The sequence below is a fragment of the Chelonia mydas genome, chromosome 15, assembly GCF_015237465.2.
Source record: "Chelonia mydas isolate rCheMyd1 chromosome 15, rCheMyd1.pri.v2, whole genome shotgun sequence".
Classification (NCBI taxonomy): Eukaryota; Metazoa; Chordata; order Testudines; family Cheloniidae; genus Chelonia; species Chelonia mydas.
In genome coordinates, this window is record NC_057856.1 from 29,311,129 (window position 1) to 29,334,581 (window position 23,453).

Sequence of the window (23,453 nt, forward strand, 5' to 3'; positions counted from 1 at the left end):
TGAGGTTTATTTCTTTTCAGATGATACAATGAGCAAAATAGGTGGGTGATGGAGAGGAATACTTACTGGACTCTAACCTTTGAGTGTTTCAGGTGATTTTTGAGTAGACCACTAAAAAGAATCATCCCCCCTCCTCCCCACCCACCCCCGCCATACAGTAATTAATGAATGTAGCCAACTCTTCTTTTGTTTTGGTGGATTGGGGAATGATACCCAGGGCTCATGGCTTCTTCTGGTTAGCATTAATTTGCTGTAAATTTCCTGCTTACAGAGACCTGACTCCCATACCTTCCAGTCTCCTCCGTAGCAAATGAAGTTTCTTTTGGAAGGTTTTATTGTATCTTGGAACTACAAACTTCCCCTGTCTTTATCTGTGGGTGAAGAGAACTAATAGCTTGCACATGGATGAACAATAAAAGACATATAAAGACACATCTATAGTGCCCCTGTATGGCTAATACTTTGGATTAAACACTTAAAATTAGATGTATAGATTTTAAAGCCAGAAAGCACCATTATGATCATCTAGTCTGACTCCTGCATAATGGAGGCCAGAGAACATCTCTCAGTAAGTTCTTCAGGGACCCCAGTAACTAGTGTTCACATACTTTACACCCATATATTATATTTATTTTTGTCCTCTCTCCCGCCTCCCCTTGTGGGTTGTATTTCAGATCTGAAAATCTAAATTAACTTTGTTTTGCATTAATTGTGGGCTTTTTGTGGTGGTAAGGGCAGTCATGGGAGTTATAGAAACATGTAATGATAATATCAAGATAAATATTTTCTATCTACCTAGGTTCTTACATTGGCAACCATCACTGTAGTACCTATGTGCCTCTCTGTCCCAACCCATCATGTAGTAGGCATAGCATTGCAAAGTTATACTGGAGGTATGTAGAAATTACAGTTGGGGAAAATAGCTGGTAATTCTGTGTGTGTGTGTATACACAAACACATAGGCATGCTTCATCTCTGCATATGTATCATTGTATAAAGCAAGACAAGCGAATGAACTGCTGTGTAAATTTGTAAACATCCAATAAGAGTTCTCTTTTATTTGATGCAAGCAATTTGTGGAACTAGCTAGTGGTTTTTCTTCTATTTTAGCATTGGCTGATATGGACTAAACATCAGGATACTCCATGAGGATGTCTGCAGAGGTATGATGGCTTCTCCTTCAATCTGGTCACTACAGGTAAGAATCCTGTAGAAGAAAGAAGGAGAACAGAATACGTGAGGGTGTGAGTTGGTAAAAGCACTTTTTTGATATTTGTTTATTGTGCTGTCCATTGGCATTTTATATCTGAATCCCAGACTGTGCAGCCTGCTGTACTGAGCAGGCATTTTGTGTATTAAGGTGACGAGCTTGCAGGGGTTGTAATGAGTTCAAGAAGTTGGTAAAATTTAGTATTTGAGTTGGAAGCACATTAAAGATTAACGTGCCAGCTTAGCATCAGTTCTTCCTTTGCAGGGTAAATGTATTTTAAATTTTTAAGCAGCACCTAGACCAAGCCTGGGAAAAGAGATACCATAACCCAGGGAATATACATTATTAAACTTAGAGCTCCCAACTCGACTCACTTCCTTCATCTTCTAAAGTTTAGGGTTCTGAAAAGGAGGTTGAACATACTAGCATTGTGTCTGCTATGCTGGACTATTCTAGATTCAGCTGGCTCCAGTGCGAATTTTAATATGAGACACTTATGCTCGTTTCAGTAATTAGTGATTAGCATGTAATGTAACTGACTAATCAAAGATCAGCACTGGCTGCAATATAATCTCAAAGAAGATACGGTTTCTAGTTCTTATCTTTGAGCTGCAGCCAATGTGGGGATACAAGTATCCATAGGACACAGTCACTGACTCACACTGTAAATTATTAACAGTGCTCCACTCAGGTGAGGAAGTAGCCTGTCAGACCGAGCTGCACCGTGTTGTGCTACACTGGACCATAAACAAGTTCAAAGCAAGTTTTGAATGGTTAGCTGGAATAATTGTTAGCAACTGGCTTTAACAGCATACAGGATGGACATCCAGGTAATGTTAATTATGAGCAGATGTAGTCATGGATATATTAGTTAGTAGATGAAGATGCAGCTCCATATGACATTAAGTGCTTCAGCAAATATGTGGAGATTGCATTAGAATAGATTAGATTATGGTGTAGTGATTTTGAATGAATATTCTTAGAAAGCACATAATTGATGTAATGCAGTCATAAATAGCTATTGATTGTAGACTCATTTCAAAAAGGTCATGGTGCATAGTCAGTAGTTGTTAAGATTCTTTTGGACCATACTCCTAAGCAGTAAACGCTATTTTTATATTTGATATTTGCATACTCAGAAATTTAATTTCAAGTAGATTTAGATAAAGAAACTTTTTAAGATGCTACAGCTGAGCCAACAACTTCACTGTTATGTAAATAAAGGATTAACAATGGAGACGGCAGATACAACTCCAGTGTCAAGACAGCTACCTTTTCCAACAGCAGATTAAAATGCAGAGGGTTGTAACAGCTTCTTGTAATCAAGATGCATGTTGTCAGGTTTTTGCTGATGATTTTCGCTTTGCCATAGATTGCAGAAAAGCTTACCAAGGAATTTATTTACTTGGGATAATTTAATAGCAGGCAACGGAAGTAAAAATCTGTGCAAGGCAGTATTCGCCACACCATATCACTAATGCAAACTGATTTCTGCATACCAACTAGATTTGAATTGAACTGATTTGGAAGAGTTTGGGAAGGTCTGAAAACTGGCCTATTTGGACAAGCATCAGGTTCCTACAGCATCTGCATCTTATCCTGTCATACCACCTATTACTTATTCCAGAACTGTCTTGTTAACGTCTGGACTAGGCTGTAGTCTCCCTGAGCCAGAGCCATTGCCTTCCTATTCATTAAGCACTTCTTCTGCAGCAAAAGAAGTTTCTTTATCCAGCCTATTATTTATTGAACATCAGTGTGCTTAGCCCTGTTCAGATGTGGAAAAAAATGGTTTCCCATCTCCCCTTTCCACCAAAAAGGAAACTATAACACATATTAGCGGCAATAGAGTTTGCGCTCACAACACACATCATGAAGATCATTCATGACATGAATTAGATGTCCTATGTGGGCTCAGGGCTGAAAGACTTTGCAGAAGAGGTGTTTCAAGAAGTGATTTAAACAGAGAGGGAATCAGTTTGGCACATAAGAAGAGGGAGGTACTTCCCAGTGTAGAGGAGAAGCTCAGGAGAAGGTAAGCACTGGGGAGAGTGGCACAGGGATAGTACAAGCGTAGTCAGGACTGGAGCTGTGCAGTTGGCACAGTGAAGACAAAACAAAAGAACTTGATGTGGAAGCCAAGAAGTAAGCAAGCAAATTGATTCCAGAATAAGAAGTGGCCAAGGGAGGAGCATGAAAGATTACTTTAGCTGCAGTGTTCTGAATCAGATGGAGGGAGCCCTGGAAGAAGGTCACCATACTCAAGTCAAAGGATGATTTTTTTAGTTCAGTTGCATTTAATTTTTAATTAACTATATTCCTTTTTTCCCCTTTCAATTCCTCTGCATGAGGCGATGAGGTTAAAGGAAATAATGTGGTCTTTAACGTTCGTATCACCACTTGATCTGAGAGAGTGACCAAGGTTTGCATTTTCTTGTCAGTTGGAGTGTTGATAGTTAAACTTATTGTGAGAAGATCTGAGTGTTTAACTCTGATGATTCTGTCGGGGTTTGCTGGAGCATTGTGCTCCAGCAACAGTATTTTTAAAAATGTTTATTCTAGTGTGCACGTTATTTCCAAAGCTGCTACTCTGGGGTAGAGCTTACTTTAACCCACCAAGGGTATTTAAATGAATGCAACATGTTGTTCTGAATATTTGAAATATAGCAATATATTTTCAAAGCAATTATCATCCAATTTCTGTGTTGGACAGCCTATGCTGGGTTAGCCATGAACTGACACCCCGATTCTATGAGGTACTTACACACATGTCTAACTTTAAGTACATCGGTAGTCCATAGGACGTGCTTAAGTACCTTGCTAAATCGGGGCATTAAAGATGAAGAATTGTTTGTGGTCTTTTTTTCCCCTTCTTCCTCTTCATAATGTATCTAGAAGGCCAGAAAAACATTCCTCCCTGGAAAAAAAAATGGTTTTGTTTTTTGCTTTTATGTTAGAAATATCAGGAATTTCAACTCTTGTCTCTCCCTGTTTTATTGGTGGTCTCTTTAAAGGATCTAGGGGTTTAGTTATTGAAGGTTGGGGGTGTTGTAACTTTGTTATTAGACCTTTTCTTCCAGCTTTCCAAATGTTTGTTAGGAATTTGAGTTAAAGCAGAGTCAAACAAAAGCAAACAGAATAAAAATCACTTCCCCTTGTCAGTTAACCAGCTGTGCCTTATATCAGTGATGGCAAACAACTAGTTCGTCCTTCCAGGAAAAACAGAGTAAACAAGACCTGAATTTTTAAGGTAAAAAAACCCAGAGCAGAATCTCACATCACACACCTAATTTTTTGCCTTTGAAGATCAGCTTTAGAGATACTGTCCAACTAGCACAGTAATCATGCTGACTCCAAATAGTAGTTCTCCAGGCAAAGTCACCCTGTGTATCACAGACTGGGTAGATGTAATATTGTGAAGATTGTTGCAGTGCGTCCAGCTCGTGATAGCATGCCACCTACCAGTTGTTTCTGAAATGTCTTGTTAATATCTGAACAAGATTGTAATCTCCTAGATGCAGGAACAGTTTCTTCCTATTTGTTAAGCACTGAGCCTGGGATTTGCGAAGGAGTCTAAAGGAGTGGAAGAACTTTGTAAACGTGTGTTCAAAAATAAATCAAGCTTCTCCCTACTGTTTATTTCATGGGCCAAGCGCACTGCCTTGGGGGGGGGCCTGGCTCAGCAAATAGCAAGTCACAGCTCAGGGCAGGGCCAGCTGAGTAGTGGGTGGTGTTAGCAGGACTCTAATCTGGGTGGGGGAAGGTGGCCACCAGCCATGAAAATGGGAGATTTTACAAGAACATTAATGAAGGGCAAAGGAAAGAAAATGTTTTGCCTGGAGTGAGCTGTGCACACTTAACAGTGGCTTAGGCCTAGCTTTGTCTTTATTTCTCTTCTTACTCAGGTGCGTATCTGGTTAGTTACCATTTTAAAGGAGGTTTCAGTGAACATTCTCAGCGCAGTTATTGTACCAGTAAATGTTGTCACCGTCTCAGCTTAATATGAGACATCTGAACACTGTACAAGACGATGCACTTGAACTAGGGTGACCAGCCAGCAAGTATTAAAAATCAGGACAGGGGGTGGGGGTAATAGGAGCTTTATATATATATATATATATATATATATATATATATAAATAAAAATACTCAAAAATCAGGACTGTCCCTATAAAATCGGGACATCTGGTCACCCTAGCTTGAACAGAATAGCACTTTCAGGTCGAATACTGTAGCTGCAATGTTTGTGAGAAAGCTTCCTACATGTACAGGATAGAACACATTCTGTTGTTCTCTCTCTCTCTCCACTTTCTTTCCTAATTCACTACCTACCCAAAATGAAACTTCTCTAACTCCAGGAAGATTTGGATTCAGTAATAAACCTCAGTAACAAGAAGGGTCATTGCAAGAAAGAATTACAAACTCATAAGGACTAACCAGCCTTCCCTTTTCCTTGGAAAAATCCACGTACCCTGTTTACACAGTCAGGACTTCAGTTACTGGTAACTGGTAACATCAGTTACCAGTCAGACAAACTGCGGTGAGGTCTAGCTTCACAGGGAACATTCAGAGCTAAGGGTAATTATCATCACCTCCTCCACCTGTTTCCCACACCACGGTTGGATAGGGCGGATTTCTGTTGGTTTCTTGTCTTAGGCTGCCAACCAGCTCCAGTGTAGGCCTCTTGTACAGATGGGAAACTGTGGCATAGAGAGGTTAAGTGACTAGCCCAAAGTCAGACAGGAAGCCTGTGCTGGTGTAGGGGCTTGAACCCACATCTCCCTGCCTTAGGCCAGTGCCTTAACTCCCAGACCATCCTTCATCTCCAAGGATTAGTAATTATCAAAGCTAAGTAATATATCACCCCCTATTGTGTGGTAACTCAATATAAAGTTACTTCATTTTAATTGCGTTTTGTTTTCAAGTCCCTTGGAAATAGACATTTTGATAGTAACATCGTCTAACTCAAATAGGCTTAGAACTCTGAAAGTTTTGTAGCAGCCTAAAAGGCACTCTAGTAAATTTATAAGGGTCAGCTCACCTATTGATTTTAAGATTTGTCAGCCTACAGTTGCATTACAAAATCTAATTTCCTGAAGCAGTCACCCATGTAGGTTAGGTGGAAGTTTTAAAATATGAAGGCATTACAACATCTAACAATTTGTTAAGAACTTATTGATAATAATAAAGCTGACTGTAGTTACTGTATTTCTATGAAAATATTACAGCCAAATATTCTTTCTTATATCTTCCCTTTCCCTACCTTAGAACACAAACAAAATTATCCCTCATGGACAGCAGTATATTTTCTTCTCTACTCCAGAAGCCATTTAGTAGATAAGCTATTAAACCAGCATTCTCTTTTCCAGAGAAGGGCAGAGTTACAGCTACCATCCTACAGTATCCTACTTATTACATAATTACTTAAGCCTAAAGTGCCTTTAATAAGGGCTCATTGCTGCCACCAAATGACACCCATTCACTTACAGCCGCGTTATTTTTTTAACCATGCCCTTAAGTGATGTGTTATGTGCACTTGCTTTCTCCCAATTGTTAACCGGATTTCCCTGTGTCATGTGATCTCTTGCGATTAAGTATCCTTCTAGCCATAAGCTCAAACAGCTGAGTCACCTCCATGAGGGAGTGCACCAGCAACATATAAAGTGCTCATAAAGGGCAGCTTGTTGTCTAGGTGGGAGTGGGGTTAGTTATTCTGCTCAGTAACAACATGGAGGAGATGGTGAGTTGTTAATCTTTTAGGTTTTTATGCAAATGTGCTTTATGCAAGAGTTCTTTTTTCACTGCAAAATTAAGAGCCCAACCAGCCCCTTAGTGCTTAGATTGATGGTCTGTAGAACCCCAAAGGATGGGGGATGTGAAAGAAAGTAATAAGCTAGGCTCCTCAACCTAAAAGGAAAAGGGGAGAGATTTGCTGGTCAGTGGAGAAGAACAGATTTTTAAAAACAAAGCATTTAGGGAAATACATATCTCTGATAGATGTATAAAAGGCCATATCTGTTTTAAGAAAATCTCTAGAGAGGGAGGAAAAGTCTTTCTCCCAGGGTGTCCCCCCCCCCCCCCACATGCTCTTTAGGGTCCTGACACACATGTGGGGAATAATAAACATTTATGTATTTTCAGAAAATTAGAATGCTCTCCCCTAGAGCCCTCTTCCTTTGTCCACTACTCCCTACCCACAGTGGTGACAGAAAGTCTGTTAAAAGGCACCTCCCATTCTTTCTCTAGCTGAGTGGCCTCCACCGTGTGTGTCAACTGGAGAAGTTCCAGTGGCCAGTTCTCTTTTTGCTGAAAGAACAGGTTTGCCCAATACTAAACATTAAAAGGGCTGGGGATAGGTACTCTTTTACATAATGCTGTGAAGCTTCAATCCATCCTTTACCTGCTGGTTGAGGCAGTTTTGTAAACACATATAGTTCACTCTTTAGGTATAATGTCTGTGTCTTAAGCTACCTGCAGGGCTGGTTTGTGTCTTATGTTCCTAAAATTTCAGGCTTCAGGGCTTCAGCTAGTCACCTGTAGGGGTCAGGAAGTGGTTTTTTTCACCCCAATGTATTCAAGATTTGAGGTGCTGTTTGTTTTTGTTCTTCTTTCTCTGAAGCATCAAAGATGGCCATAGCTGGAGGTGGGAAACTGGGTGGGGTGGGCTGGTTCATTTACCTTTTTGAAGATAAAAGGCATTTCATTTTGGAAGCCTTGGGCAGACTGGATAAATGAGATGTTGGATTTGCTGAGAGTGGTGTCAGATAAGCACAGAAATTTTGTCTGGGATTCACCTGGACAAAAGCACTCCAGCAGAGCATTCCCTGTACCTCGCTTCCAAGGCCAAGTGCATGAGTGCCTACTGACTAGCACTACAACATGCATGGAAGATCATGTTACTCAAATATCAGAAGTCTGAATTACTTAATTACGGTGTTATGAACCAGCAAGGAGGCTGCCCAAAACAGCCATCTTGTCCATATCTATAAGAGACTGATTAGATGTGGTTTCTCTAACTATAATGAAACTGAAGTACATTTGCTAATTTTTACCAAGAGGTTGACCAATCTCCAGGGTAATTTGAGACCGTGATTCACTCTCTACATCTATAGTCACCAGTGTTATTACATGCTGTGTGGTGTTATCCACAATGACACTCTCTGGTGATAGAGAATGCAGCTGTGCAGGGAGAATTCCCACAGAAGATACTTTGCCTCATCCAGCAGCTAGACAAATCTTTATCTAGTTAAAATAATGTTGTATTCTCGTAAATACAGTAAAATGTGAGCATAAAAGTACCATCATAAATGTAAGTTAATTCTCCAGTAAGTATTCTATCATATTTGTAACACTCCAGGCAATAGTATTGTGCTTAAATCCATTGCACAAAACTTGGATACTATAACAGCTGTAGTCACTGGTTTCAGTAAATTTAAATTTGGTCTAGTGATATTTTTTTTTTACTCTTGTCATGCTTCATATGTCTTCCCTCCCGCACCATCTCTTTAAGATGTACTTAAAGGATATTACTTTTATTTTGTTCACTTACTGTTTAATTTGCAAAAATAAAAATTTCTCACTGGATTACCTCTTCTATTTACCAGTTCAAATTACATGCCTTTCTCTTGTAGTTTCTTACCAGGTGAGAAGAATGTCAAAGAGCATTTGCTGGTTCCATTTTTTTTGGAGTCAAACTTGTATAAAAAGGAGGAATTCTCCAAACGGGGAGGTTCCATCATTTAAAAGTGCATGTGTCTTTTTTGTACAATAGAAGGATCTTATCATTCCAGCAGAGGAATGGGACTTGGGAAATCTGAGTTCAGTTCCTGTGTCTAGCCCAGACTCCATGTGACCTTGGGCTAGTTACTTAATCTCTGTGTCCTCATCTATAAAATAGGAATAATACTTCCTTTCTCCCACCCTCTTGTTTAGTTTGTAAACTTTTCAGGACGGACTGCCTCTTACTAAATTTACATACATGACCAAGCACAATGGAGTGTAATCTTGGTTGGGTTACTGTAATAAAAATAATACAATACTCTAACCTGAGGGGAAGATAAGGTGTGTGCAAAGCCTGGAGGCTATGGTAAATAAGATCAAACTAAATATCTTGTAGTTTGTTTTTGGAAATTGATTGTAGAAGAAATCTTTACTTGAAAAGAATAAATGGGGGTAAATGGCCCTGCTACCCTGTGTATTCATCTCTAGTCATCAGAGCTAAATTGATGTCTGGCCCCACATCTTAGCCAAAGGGGAAAGGATACTAGTCATGCTATAAATTTTATTACCCAGGAGCGGGGGAAACCCCATTCCATTAACTTAGCAATGCTTAATGATAACATTACCTTAATGTATTCAAGGACTCTTCTGTTTCTAGCTACAAGGTTGCATAAATCAATGGTTCTCAAACTTTTGCATTAGTGACCCCTTTTCACATAGCAAGCCTCTGACTGTGACACCCCCCCCTTTATAAATTAAACACATTTTTAAATATATTTAACTCTTATTATAAATGCTGGAGGAGAAGCGGGGTTTGGGGGAACAGGCTGATGGCTCATGGCCCCCCACGTAATAACCGTATGACCCCCAGTTTAGATTTATGCCAGGGGTTCTTATAGTTCTTGCCTTCCAGAAATTTCAACCCTGAATTTCTTCTTTCTGGCTGAAGATACCCGCTTATTATCTAGCTCTGATTTTTTTTTTTTTTTTTTTTTTTTTTTTAATGGAGCTGATCAGCAGTAACACTGTTTCTAGCAAGGTGTGATGTTCTGCAAATAATGAAGATTCAGCAGCCGTCTTTGGTCTAGTGGTCATAAACCTGAGCACGTCACTGTTGAAGAAAGTGATAGTAGCTGTATTAGAAAGCAAAAATTTATGAAGCGTAGGACACTCTCTAATTCTTTATGTTCAAGTTTTAAATCTTATGTACTGTATAGCATGTTATAAGTTCCCAAGTGAAACATAGCCTCCTTTCAGTTTACTAGCCTATTACCTCCCTGTGGAGGAGTTAGCAGGTGGACATCGGGCTGCAGCAGTATCTAGACAGAACTTGCACTGGGGCAGCAAAATGATCATTGGACAGTAAATTCATATCATTTTAGTGTAAAACAGTTACTCATAACTTTTTGTGTAACTTTTATCAATAGTATGCAAAAATACATTAAAATTAACAGTACTGCCATCTGAAGTCATTTTAGATATTTGACAGTGTTCCTGAGATGCTTTATCGTTATATGAGGATAGATGAGTTACTAACCTATGTCTGAGGAGCAGGATTACTGGCATTAACCCAAAATTTGAGCTCCTCATATTAACCTGACAGGCAATTGTTTTATTAAAGCTGACATGTTGAATGGGACTCTCTAAAGATATTCTTTACCTGTCTCATTGTGTTAAAGTGGGGAAAGGAAAAGGGGGCTGAAGAGAGACGGGACTGAGTGAGGGTGAGAGATGGCAGGTGGAACAGAATATCTGTACTGGTTTCATGTATTGAACCGCCCAGCTTAGCCGATGTAGACCGCATAACAAGAAAGAGTTGCTAAGAACAAATCTCTATTGTTCCCTGTCATCTTTAAATGAGTGTCAAAGTAGGCAGGGGGGCTTTGACCGTTAACCGCACAATTTAGCTTGCCTGTTGTGTCCGGTAGGCCCCACCTCCTTGGAGTTTCTCAGATTAGAAAAGAAGGCCTCAGTCCCTTATAAATGGGCCAACTCTTCTCCTTTGTGTGCAGACTGCCCAGTGTGAAATCTGCAGTGACGTTAAATGTTTTCTAATGAATAATTACTGAAAGGAAATGTAAGAATATATGTGTAATGGATTGTAGGGCATTAAAATGTTTTATTTTGCACACAAAAATGTTGTCCTTCACAAGCACCACGATTGTTTCAAAAAGCCTTTTGTGTGGGTTTGATTCTCAATGGATTATCTGTGAGCTCTTGCATTTCGAATAGAAATCAAAAGGGTCCTTTGGCAAACTAATGTTTTTCAAAATGGCAGCCATGAAGCCCATTTAGTATTTAAAGTTTGGGTTTTAAAGAAATGTTTGAACTCTGGAGATTTTCTCACTTTTTTTCTTTCTTTTGATTTTTGAAAGTGAAGTAGTTCACCTCGACCTCTTCTATTCAGAAGGACAGACAGTCACCCTTTAACAAGTCTATAGTAGACTATTCCCTAGATACAGACAAGAGGCCTTAAGAATTGTTGGCATTTCTCTGGGCTGTTGATTAACCTGAAAACCTTCTTATTCTGTATTCTTTTGAAAAGAAATTAGGTTACAATGTGTACATGTTTTCCACAATATAATTGTATTTATGAATTCTGTTCTTTGTAAACTGTGTACTGTAGTTCAGATATTCTAGTTACATTTTAGCCCTGGAACAAGCAAGCTTCTTGCAGTATTGAACTGCTCAGCAGTTGTAGAAGAAAACTGAAATGCAGCTTAAATGTGAAAAACATTATGGGGATATCTTGTATGGGCCACAGTCTCATTGAAGTTGAAAATGCACAATTGTTGCTTGTATTTGTAAAGTCTGCATTGTTCATGTTACAATCAGAAGTTCATTAGGAAAGCTACATACGTATCAATAATTTCCCTCTCCCAGGATTTTCAGTGTAGTTTTAATTTCTAGTGAAGTCTAATTTGTCTCAAACAGGCACAAGGGTTGAGGTTTTGATTTGCTGGGTGAGTTTTAGAAGTCTCTAACATTTCTGATAGTGCCAAGAGTATATAAGGGTTTCTAAATAATCCTTGGAAGAATTTTGTCATAGAAACTGTCTTGAGAAGGAGGGTAGAAGGCCTTCAGTGCTTATTGTGGAGAGAGGGATCTTTAAGATTTTGGGGCTCTTCGTTGCAGTTTTTATGTTGACCAATATTTAACAAGGGGCTTCCAAGTTCTGTCCCCTTCTTGGCCCCTGATAAATCTTGTGACCCAGGATGCAAGTGTTGGCAGAGGAAGGGTGAGAGTGTGAGTAATATTATAGCACATTTATTCACTGTGTGTCACTTGCAATATAGTGAAGACCTCGTTCAAGAGCTTAGGGGTTAACCTTTAAGGAGGAATGTTTTTATAATTCTGCCATTTGGTGCAGTGTGGTCCCTTCCACCTCTTTTTTTAAAAAGAAAAGTAGTCTGCAGGTATGTGTTTGAGCCACAAGGGTGTGTCCAGAGTATCCGGGGGGAGGGGAGGGGACAGTGTCCTCCAGAGGAGGAAATCACCCTACAGTTGCCATCAGTTCAGTGTTTGAGTTTTAACCTGTGGCTCCAAGAGCGCCTTTCAAGCACATGATAATGGATATGCTCGTGGAAGAGGATAAATTTACAGCCCTGGGGAGAGGGAGTGGGACAGGGCCCCATCTATCTCCAGAACAGGGACTGCACAGGCAGCTGCACTGTGAGCATCCCTAGGCGAAACCTCCAGTGTGCCTCAGCCTGGCCCCTGACCTTGAGGCAACTGCTAGGGAGGTGAAGGGGAAAGTACATTTGCCAAAGCCTATTCAGTCCTTAGTGAGTCTGCAGGCCCTACCAGCCAGGGAGACTGACTAGTGTGCCCTCAAGACTTTTTTGTTCCTGTCATCTTTTAATAAAAAGTGTTCCACTCTCTGGTTTCATGGTTCAGCTCTGTCACTGCTTCCCTAGTCAGCCTCTTTCTTGAGACTTAAGCAAAGGAGGCAGGTATATAATCTGGGAAGCTTTCCTGGTGCATTTCTAACACAGGAGTGATCCATGCAACTGAGGGACTGAGGCTGTTCTCATTAAAGTCAAAGGGAAAACACCCACTGAGCTCAATGGGAGCAGGAGCACTATCTATGGCAACACCACCTGTTGCAGTGAAGATGTATACTTCTCATGTCCAAGATTAAGCAGATTTAGTGTGGGGAAGCAGCACTGCTAATGAGGGGAACTGTGAGATCTTCTGTCCTGAGCATCACCAAGAGGCTTGACCTTATTTTCACTTCTGATTTAAACCAGAAGCCCCAAAAGGCTAACTGCACTAAATCACTGTGCCATTAGCCTTTCTATTTATTTACATCTCAAGGGTAGAATGGTGAAAGAGCTGGAAAGGGGTCTTATATGTATCGTGACCAGTTTCTCAGGATGGCAGCCAGTCATGGAGATGTGCAAAGCCATCGGTAATTGGCTCTGCCAAATTTGTGTCTCAAACCTGAAATAGGACATTCTAGCTCAGTGTAAAGCTTGGGAATCCCACTATTTCTAGAAGATCACAAGACCTTACTTCTATCCGTCATGAAGTGTTCCAGCCAGTGAGTGAATTTTATTTTAAGCAGACAAAAGCTTTTGCTGAGACAAAAAGCTAGTTTTTAGCCACCAAAAATCTTAGAGTGGAGAAGGTAGAAAAATTCAGTGCATATGTGCTTAGGGCTGTGCTGCTTGTGAAGTAGAGTCCTGCATGGGACTACTTATTTCATCCTGTCCTGCCATACCCACTCCCACATCCACTCCAAAAACCTTAAATCCCGCAAATCCCAGAAGAGACAGATTCCTCCATGCTACTAGAACAAACATGGTCTGTGAATACATTTTACATAAAAGGAATTCAGACACAATTTTTATCACTAAAAGAATAAAACATCTTGCTTAAACCATGTTAAAAAAAAGCAAACTTGAACTCCTGCTTATAATAGACATCAAATCTTTCTGTCCCTTGCTTAAATTTAAGTATTAAAACCTTTATTTAAAAACTTGCTTTACATTGCTGAAATTCTATTTATGACCAACTGACAAGAGATTTAGTGTTTTCCTACAAATTACCTCAGTTTGGTTTTTTTTGGCCACCCAATCCTGTCTGCAGCAAAGTACATGTTCTCCGCTCCTGTTATTATGGCAGCAGCCCTATTATGAAGGTGCTCTTCTTCCTCTTTCCCTCACTTGTTTTGGTACTACAGAGAATTTTCCCCCTACCTCCAGCACCTACCATTGACATTTGGCTTTTACTCAGGAGGTATTGTAATAGCTAGTTCCCGAGGGACATAATTAGCAACAGGAGCACAGGTGGCCTTGTGATATGCTTTTCTAAATCTGGTCTGGTTGGCAAGCCAGAAACTTGTACAGCCTGTCAATGGGATCCACTGCAGTGGCTTTATCCTACTTTATCTTGGTAAATTTGGTAGGGGTGGGTATAGCAGATAAAACTTCACCAAGGAATGACAGGAAGTGAGAATCTCAAACTCCCTAAAATCAAGTCTCATAGGATTGGTCTGTAATTTAAGGAAATCTTACTGTGCTATCCATGTAGACTGATGTTGTTGTAGTGAAATCAGCTAGGTGATCAGTGTTACAAATTAACTGAACAGTCAGTCAAGTAGTAGCCATGTTGGTCCCAAAATACAAGACACAAGGTGGGTGTGGTAATATCTTGTATTGGACCAACTTCTTTTAGTGAAAGAGCAGCTTTCAAGCTACACAAAGCTCTTCTTCAGGTCTGGGAAAGATACTCAGTGTCACAGCTAAATAGGAGGTGGAACAAATTGTTTAGCATAAGTAGTTATCACATTCTAAGAGACTCTTCAAGGTGAAGTGGCCTGTTGGCAACCTCAGCCTCAAACTGAAGTAGGTAAATCAAGATGATGTGAGTTAGGAGCATTGTGTAGTGGGAACTAGCACATTGTGTGGTGCCTGCTATTCCTGCCTCAAGCCCATGCTCTCAGACCCTCACTTTTATGGACACTAAAATTATTTGTGAATCTGTTGAAAAATCTTTTATGATGGCTGTATATTATCAAAAACATTAATTCCTGCATATATTAAAAATAAAGCTTAATACTGGTCTGAATGAAGACCTAAAGTGAGTAACCAGGTGATCTTCTAGTAACCCTTGTTCTCCTTCAACCATACCATCCTCGTTGGTACTTTCACTTTGTCATATATAGCACCTAGGCCCCAATGCCGTAAGGCACCCTGTTAAAGTTAGTGGTGCTTTGTGTGAGTGCAGGGTTTTCTTGTAGCCCACTGTTTAGGGCAGAGAACTTATCTTCACGTCAGTTCTGAATGATGTCCAGCACACTTTCCAGTGCTTTCAAAATAACAGATATAACACTGTTCCCCTAAACAGACGTGACCATTCCTCACTACACTGTATTGCCGCAGAGAAGAAGCAGCCAAAAAAAGCACAGCACTTAGCTTTACAGCCGTTTGGGAAATTAAAAACACACAAACTTTTAACCAAAAATGGTAATACTTCTTGTGGACTTTTCTTTGTACCACAATCAAACTTCTTGGAGGTGGATGAAGAATCTAAGCCTCTTCAGAGTTTGGTTCTTTTTGGAACTGTCTTTTCATCTCATTATCTTATCGTTTTGGGGGCTAAAACAAATTGCTTGGTGGCTAAACTAGCCAGCTAAATGAATAGGAATAGATTCCCCGAGAGAGCTCACATTTCAGTAAATCAGAAGAATCCTTGATTCTCATAGGTAAGCTGTGAGGAGAGATTTCAGGATGACAGAACAGTGAGTATCCCATATTCACTAGGTGAGGGTGGGACTTCATCTGAATAATTAGCATTGGATTTGGAAAAATCCCACCTTAACTAACATGGTCATTAAGAAATGAGTTTGCCACCATTTGAGCCAAACACAGTGGTGAGCCAATGCTGCATTAATCTGAGCACAGTCTAGCCCAGAAATGAGTGCAGGATCTTTGTCCAAAGGGGAACAGTGTGTCAGTTACTGATATAAAGAACAAGTCGTCCCTGTGGTACCTTAGAGACTAACAAATTTATTTGGGCATAAGCTTATGCTTTTTGTTGATACAGACTAACATGGCTACCACTCTGAAACCAATTACCGATATGTTAACTTGTAAACAAAATAAGCTAAGGAAACTTGATCAGCTAGGCAGCTCCTGGGATTTCAAGATTAGTCATGCATTCGTGTTCCTGGATTTGGAAAGAAGACTGGCTCGTTGCATTCCATACTGAGCGGATGTTCTAGAATACTATCAGAATTATACATTCCTCTTGAAAGTGCAGACAGGCTGTGTTTTTCATTTTAAACATTATCTCATTAAAATGATACTCTCTTAACCTGGTTACAGTACAGTAGCTGCCTGACAAAAGCAGTGTGAAAAATTAATGTCACCAGCAGTTCAGGGGCAAAAAATATGGGGAAATGGCTTATATTGTGATATGGTTTGGGTTCTGAACTTCCTTAGGTCAGCCATGGGTTAAGGCCTTCAGTATCCGTTTTCAGTTCTGTTTGCTTTGGCAGAGCAGTGTCAGTAGCAGACTTGTAAGACACTTCTTAGTTAGCTAAACACATGCAATGTTTATCAAGCAGCAAAACACCTAAAATATGATTTGCATCTTAAACCCCCCATTTAAGAATCACTTTGTCCTGGGAGAAATGTTAGACGAGAGATGATTCCTTATCCTAAGCAGCAGCAATGGAAAGGCTTAAATAGAAAGTCTTATGCAGGTAACAAGAAGAGGTCAGTGAAAGGGAAGCTAGGGGTGGGAGTTGGCATATATACAACAAACTGTAAGGTGAAAGGGGTGTGGGGTTCTGGAAGAGAACAGGCTGTACCTTGCTGAGAGAGGAGGATCCAAAAAAGAATGATCGCAATGTAATGCGTATAGTCACATGTATGGGACTTTAAAGACTGGTGCTTAGATACTAGTGACACATGGAATACATGCCAAGCCCAAGACAGATCTCTAGCACCCCAGAACTGAACAGCTCAAGTGAGTTGAAGATAATCCAAAATTAGTGACAGTTGAATTAGGATATTCAGGAATAGTTCAATGGAAAATATTGTGGTTTGTTACTTATTGGGAGATACCAGTGCAGCCTATTCCAGCACCGCTATGACTGAATGTGTAGGGAAAAGAGTAGTGCAATGCCATTTTCTTCCAGTTAAGGTCCGTATTAAATTGTGTATTGGGAAGGTGCTGAATGCTTCTGACTGGAAAAATCTAGGACGAGGCTTCTTTAACTTCCACACCGTAGCCTGCTCGCTGGTTTCCATTTACCTTTTCGCCTTAGCAGAGAAATGGCTCTGATCAGTTAGAATTTTCCCCAAGAGCCTGTCTCTTAAGAGGCCTTTTTCTAGCCCATGGCTGGTGAGACTGGGCCATTCCTCCCCATTCAGTGTTCCACAGATGGGCTTGCAAAGTCTCTCTCAGCTGGAAATACAACTTGAAGAGTTTGGGTTTAAGTTTTGTGGCTAGATGCAAACCCTAAACTTTGGGTTCACTCATCCCCCCCTCCCCCATCAAAATCCTCCTTTCACCAGATCATGCAGTCTGAATGAATGTTTGATTTGATGGATTCATTTCCTCTCGTTGTCATCACCCTGGAACAAGTAACTTCTGATCCGTTCATGACCTGCGCTACTAACAGCGACTGTTAACTCTGATAAACTCTTGTACGGTTTGGTCAGATCTTACAAAACTTGTTCTCCTTCCTGGCTGGACTCGTGAATTCCTGTTCGTGGGACTATGTTCCAATCAGAATTGAAATTGCAGCAAGTTTTTAAGGAAGTCCAGATTAAAATTAGAAAGCATTCCTCTGTTGATTGGTGAGGAAAGTAGCCGGGGGGGAAAACCAAAGACCTACCAGGTAAATCTTTATCCTGTATGTTCTGTGGCATGAATATAAAATGTGTATTTAAGAATGTAAATATTAATCACCTCTTTAGAGGCTGACTCATACAGATAAACAGTGTAGGATGCTATTTCCAAAAAGACTGTAGTCTGTTTCATGGTGGAAAGATGTCACTTATTATATTGTTGTGATGAAGTGGAGATTTTCCCTTGTGATGTTGTATGTGAGTTTTACTTTTTACATGAATACTGTGTGCCTCATTTTCTCTGTGTGCTGCACCAATGTCTAGGCGGTGGGAATAAGGATGAGAGACTCTCTAGTTGAGACCTTCGGCAGCAGGTGAGACTGCTCCAGCTGCCTGCCCATAGGCTATGGCTGGTGCTCTTCGTAGTCTGAGACCCAGGAGGGGGATGCGACCAGGTGACACTTTGCCTGGGAAGCAAGACAAAGATCAGGAGGAGGAGCACCGGGGGATGCTGAAGTCAGGTTGTTTGAAGCTGGGCAGTCTGCCTGGGGGGACTGAAGGTGGGAGTCCAGGGTATCTGGCCCAGGATTCCACCAAGATGGACTTGGCTGAAAGTCACTGATTTCTGTGCTAACAAGTTCTGTTTTACACTGTGTTCCTGTCAACTAATAAACATTCCATTTTACACTGGTTGAGAGTCACAGCTGACTGCAGAACTGGGGTGCAGGGCCTTCTGGCTTCCCCAGGAGCCCTGCACGGGCAGACTCACTGTGGGAAGTGCACGGTGTGGAAAGGGATGCTGAATGCTCAGAGGTCAGATCCAGGAAGGTCGAAGCTGTGTAAGCTTCTTGCCCTGGTGACAGTATGTTCAGAGAGAGGAGGCATGCTGCCCTAGTCCTGACTAGCTTCATATGGAGTAGTTCCAGAGCATTAGCCCCATGACTCTGTGGCAACTGTATTCCCAGATAATGTTGAATAGCATTTGAAAGGAAGGTGAACATCAAGAGGATGGTTCTTGTGACTAGATCATAGATGTATGTCTTTTTTTTTTTTTTTTTTTTTGTATTTCTGGCATACTGAAGCTTGTAATTCATACCTTGCCAGACAAGAAAATTCCTGCAGAACTAGCTTTTACTGAATTTGGATGTTTGTGACATCTATAACCAAGTGATACAAAACCAGATATGAATGCTCTCCTGTGTTTTTGTAGAAGTTCCAAAAAGACTGAATCAAGTTGCTTCTTTGTTACTGTCAGAATGGTCATTCAATACTATATTATGAAAGAGATCAAAATGAACTAATTCTTGCAAATTTGTAACCCCTTTAGAGACACTAGAAATGTGTCCTAACGGTTCCTGTCCCTAGCATCTTAGAAAATGTCAGCACTAAAAGTATAAAACTTGTGAATCAGTTTACTGAAGCAGATGTGTGGAATGAAAGTAGTGATGCCATGCAGATCAAAAGCTGAGGGGTTTCAAGCCCTAACACTTCTTTGAGTTTTGTAAAGAGTGAAATTCAGTGTTTACAGTGTGTTAAAAGCATGCTGGAATTCATGGTGACTTTTCTCTTCCTGTACACCCTCATCTTCTGTGTACTGCAGAGACAGTCCGGTATTTTCCTGTAGGTATCTATTCTGTTAAGAACTTGAAAATAATTCTGAAGGTGAGCCTCCAGATTGTGCATGAAACCTGCCCTTACTCAAACACTAAGATCGAGTTCTTCACACGTGGCTAAAAATACAGCCACCACTTCTACCTCTGGGTTGGAACACAAGTTGCTTAATGAGGGCCCAGCAATAGTACGAAGCAATTCAGAGGATGTAGTATTTCTTCCAGTTAAAATTAAAATGACTTTAAGAGAATGTCCCTGCATCTGGACCAAAAGTTTAACTCCAGTAATTACAATGAGATTTTTTTAATAACTAAGTTGTCAAAACCTCTCTGCATATCTGAAACATGTAGCAAGATTACCTCTGAAATCAGGGGGGGCGGGATGGATTTTGTGAAGCGGAGATACTTCATTTTTATGAAACCAGGTAATGCACTTAGTGTGTTTGTAGACAGGGTTAATGTACTGCATGTCTTGTGAAAGAATGACTAGCCTCTGAGCTCAATTAAATCTCCTTATCCCAGTCCTATAACGAGTTGTGAACTTGAGTTCAGTGCTTTGATACGCCTTTGGTGAAATTCTTCTTGCATGATTGCACTTCTGACAGAAAGACTTGCTTTCTTCCACTCATGCTATCCAGACCTTCTCCAAAGCTCAAGTCCAAAGTCAAGGTTTGCCAAAAATCAGTAGAAACTAGAAATAAAAGCAGAAATAGCATTTTATTCTGACTTTTCCTGCAGTTTCTGGTAAAAACTAAAATAGCACCACAACAGCTACATAAATAGCCTCTCACAACATCCTCTCAATGCCAGTTCCCAATCTTTTGTGCATCATCATTTTGAGAGAGAGTAGAAAATATCAAGAACCACTGTCATAAAGGCCAACACAATAATACCAGACATGAGACTTACATTACCATTCCCATATCTGGTAAACCTTTACATAAGTATAGTGATCTTCAGCCAAATTTATTTCTCTAGTCTAGTTCACCAAGTCCCAGAACAGCTCAAAACATTTTGAGCTCACCTTAACTTTATTTTTTTAAATTTTTTTGGCCCAATATAAGGAAAGTAAATCATGCACAGAGTGAGAAATGAGTTCTTGGAAATGTGTGATGTTTGTACAGGACTTTTGAAATGTAAGTGCTATAGAAATTATAAAGAATATCCTACTTGTCCACTTGCTAGTGTTCAATATGTCCACTTAACACGTTAAAAACAGAAGGGTAAGAAATCTAATGCAATCTCTAAATCAGAACAGAATAGCTGTATCCCAGTCATGGGAAAGACCGTTAATTATAAAAGTATTTTCCAAGGTAATCTTTCAAAAATGAATAGCGCAGAGAAATGGAGAGGTCTTTTGCTCAGCAATAGCCCTGGCACAGTCTTCCGCTGTTTTGAGAGGAGACCGCTAGCCGAGACAGCATTGTTATCTCCAGATCACACCAAAAGTGCAGTGTCTCCAGCCAGACAACTCAGTTGTATCTAGTAATTGTTGCATCCTTACATCCAGAACGCTTTCCTTGGTGTGTGGAGACATCTGCTGTCCAAACTTAAACAGTTGTTCCTCATCTGCTTGTAGGAGGCTTAAAAAACGTCGTTGTTGTCCTCCATGCAGCGTATGCAGGTTTAATTTTTATTTCCTTGGGAAAACTAATAAGGTCAGAGGCAGCACCTGTGTTTTTCGGAAGATCCTCCTTTTTTAAAGTCGCCCCAGCTGCTGTAGCTTGAGCAGCTCACCTGATCTCCTTGTATTTGAACTAAACCAACTCAGCTGGAAGCAGTTGATATGACTCAGATACGGGGTTAGTGGCTTGTCTAAATTAATAGCTCATCTGAGTTGAGGAACCAGGTTTGTCTGGCTTCTGGGCAATTGTGTTAAGTTCTAGAGAACCCTATGTGGAAACCTGAGCTTTCTTTTTTCTTTCTGTCTAATCTTGGTTGTCTGGAAAAACTAATCTGTTATGGAAGCTCAAATCTTCATTCTAACGGTCAAATCTTGAGTAGGCTTGGGGTTCACAGTAATGGGAAGCTAATTGTCACAGTGCCAATAAACCCACATCAGGATTGAATTTCCCACTGGTTAGAAAAATGCAGTGTTTTTGAAAACTCCAGTTTGAGGATCTTCCTAGTATTGTATTTGGATGACTGACTGTTCCAACTGAGCTTTCGTTCTGCAGGGCAGCTTGCCTTACTGCAGCCTATTCAGGTACAAACAACCTAGGAGAATATTTCATACCTGGGGACTGTCTGGCAGATCAGATATAAATATGCATCCTTTACCTTTTAAAGGATTGTCACCATTCTTCTCTTGCTAATTACCAAAGCTGTGTTTGAGCTGAAATTAAGGCTGCTTCCTTGTGCTTCACTGTAGGATCAGTTAATGGTGATTTGGCAGCATTACTGCTATCTGTGTATTTAGCTTGGGTACTTACAGCTCCCATTACACTATCCCACCTGGGCACCTCAGTCTTTATTGAATTTCTCCTCACAATAATGCTGAGGCAGGGCAGTGCTGTTATGTCCATTGTGCAGATTGAGAACTGAGGCACACCTAGTGGGAGATTTGCCCAATGTCACATCGGGAGATTTGAACTCAGGTCTCTTGCATCCCAGGCTAATGCCTTAGCCACTGGGCCATGACTACAAAGTGGAATGTTAAAACACAGGATTCTGATAACACCAAACAGGCTATTAGGCTGGGAAGGAGGGAACCCTTTACTAAGCCATTAATTGCTGAAATAACAAAGGTCCAGAGCTTTTAATAGAAGTGGATTTTTTTTTTTTTTTAGTTTACTCCAGTGTGAAAGCTCCCCCTTCAGCAAACAAAGGATCAAACACATATAACTGAGCTACTTTCTTTGCATTGTAGAAAGAAGAGGTGAGTGATAACCACAACCAGCTGAACATGGAAGGGGCTCTGATCGCCCGGGACAGAGTTGGGGTACAGGACTTCGTTCTTTTGGATTCCCACACCAGTGAGGCTGCTTTCTTGGAGAACCTTCGCAAGCGATACAGAGAGAACCTCATCTACGTAAATCTGCATGCTTTTATGACTTCATCTTTCATGGCAATACTGGTACTTGTGTCTAGAAGATACTGTGAACTAACATGTAATTGTGGGAAGGTGACATGCCTCAGACTACAAACTGCTTACAAGTCAGATCAAAGAGTAAGGCCAAATGGTGCTTCTCTGTGGAACCATTGTATTGGGATGATCAGAGTTCCAGGTGGACTTGATTTCTCTTGTCACTGCAGTGTTGGCTTGTCAGTACAGAGTGAATTATCTCCCCAAGAATATGGCTTTCTAATGCTTTGGTGTTATGTCTGCTGTATGGGGAAGGGTTGAAAGATGTTTACAGAATCTCGCAGGCTGACTACCCTGTTTGCCCTTTAGATACACTTTTTATATCTATATCTTCCGTGGATGGTATGGTTTATGTCCCAGGTGTCCGAGTGGTGTGCAATAAATAACAAAGGAACACGAAAAGCCAAGCCAGCACAGAGAATGCACTGAACCACAGGATGAAAATTTGCTAGTTCTTAATGGCCCTGTTTTTTCAAAGGTTCTGAGCACCCACAGTGCAACGTTTGGTAAGATTCTCTGCCATTTAAGATCTGCACAGCAACAAACCTCTTCTGTTAGGTGAATCTCAATATTACGATGAGGCAAGTGGGAACAAAGGAAAGGGCTTGGTGGAATATGGAGTCAGTTGTTACTAGGTTCTGAAGTGTTGTGTAACGTTGGCTCACTGAAATAGTCTAAAATTAAGGCAATTAGACTTACACCTTGAAACCTGAGATTTGTTCATCTGCAGGGCTCAGGAAGGAATTATTTCTTTCCATATACAGTCTTAAGAAAGAGTTGGACCAACTTCTGTTGGGGAAAGGTACAAGCTTTTGAGCTACACAGAGCTCTTCAAGTCTAGGTAAGGAAGCAGAGCAGAAAGAAGAGCTCTGTGTAGCCTGAAAGTTTGTACCTTCCACCAACAGAAGTTGGTCCAACAAAAGATATTACCTCACCCACCTTGTCTCCTTCATATCCTGGGACCAACACAGCTACTACACTGCAGACATGCACAGTTTTAAGTAACCACCAAATGGCTTATGAAT

The 23,453-nt window shown here is 40.6% G+C and overlaps 1 protein-coding gene and 1 long non-coding RNA gene across 6 annotated transcripts in view; one reads left to right on the forward strand and one right to left on the reverse strand.

Moving 5' to 3' along the window:
• Positions 1-819: 819 nt before the first annotated feature.
• LOC122463045 lies at positions 820-6,670 on the reverse strand. The gene is made up of 3 exons (XR_006286022.1): positions 6,474-6,670; positions 4,027-4,127; positions 820-1,207 (listed from the first exon to the last, which is right to left on the reverse strand). It is a non-coding gene; the product is annotated as an uncharacterized LOC122463045 (long non-coding RNA).
• A 173-nt stretch (positions 6,671-6,843) lies between these two features.
• MYO1H (myosin IH) overlaps positions 6,844-23,453 on the forward strand; it is a 53,804-nt gene continuing 37,194 nt past the window's right edge. For 2 of the 5 annotated variants that reach the window (XM_043529461.1, XM_043529462.1), the window contains exons 1-2: positions 6,844-6,950; positions 22,213-22,419. In XM_043529461.1, coding sequence (XP_043385396.1) covers positions 6,939-6,950; positions 22,213-22,419 — 219 coding nt within the window. In that variant the 5' untranslated portion in view covers positions 6,844-6,938. Of the gene's footprint in view, positions 6,951-22,212; positions 22,513-23,453 lie in introns of all 5 variants that reach the window. The other 3 variants (XM_007058335.4, XM_043529463.1, XM_043529460.1) reach the window with 2 other exon arrangements.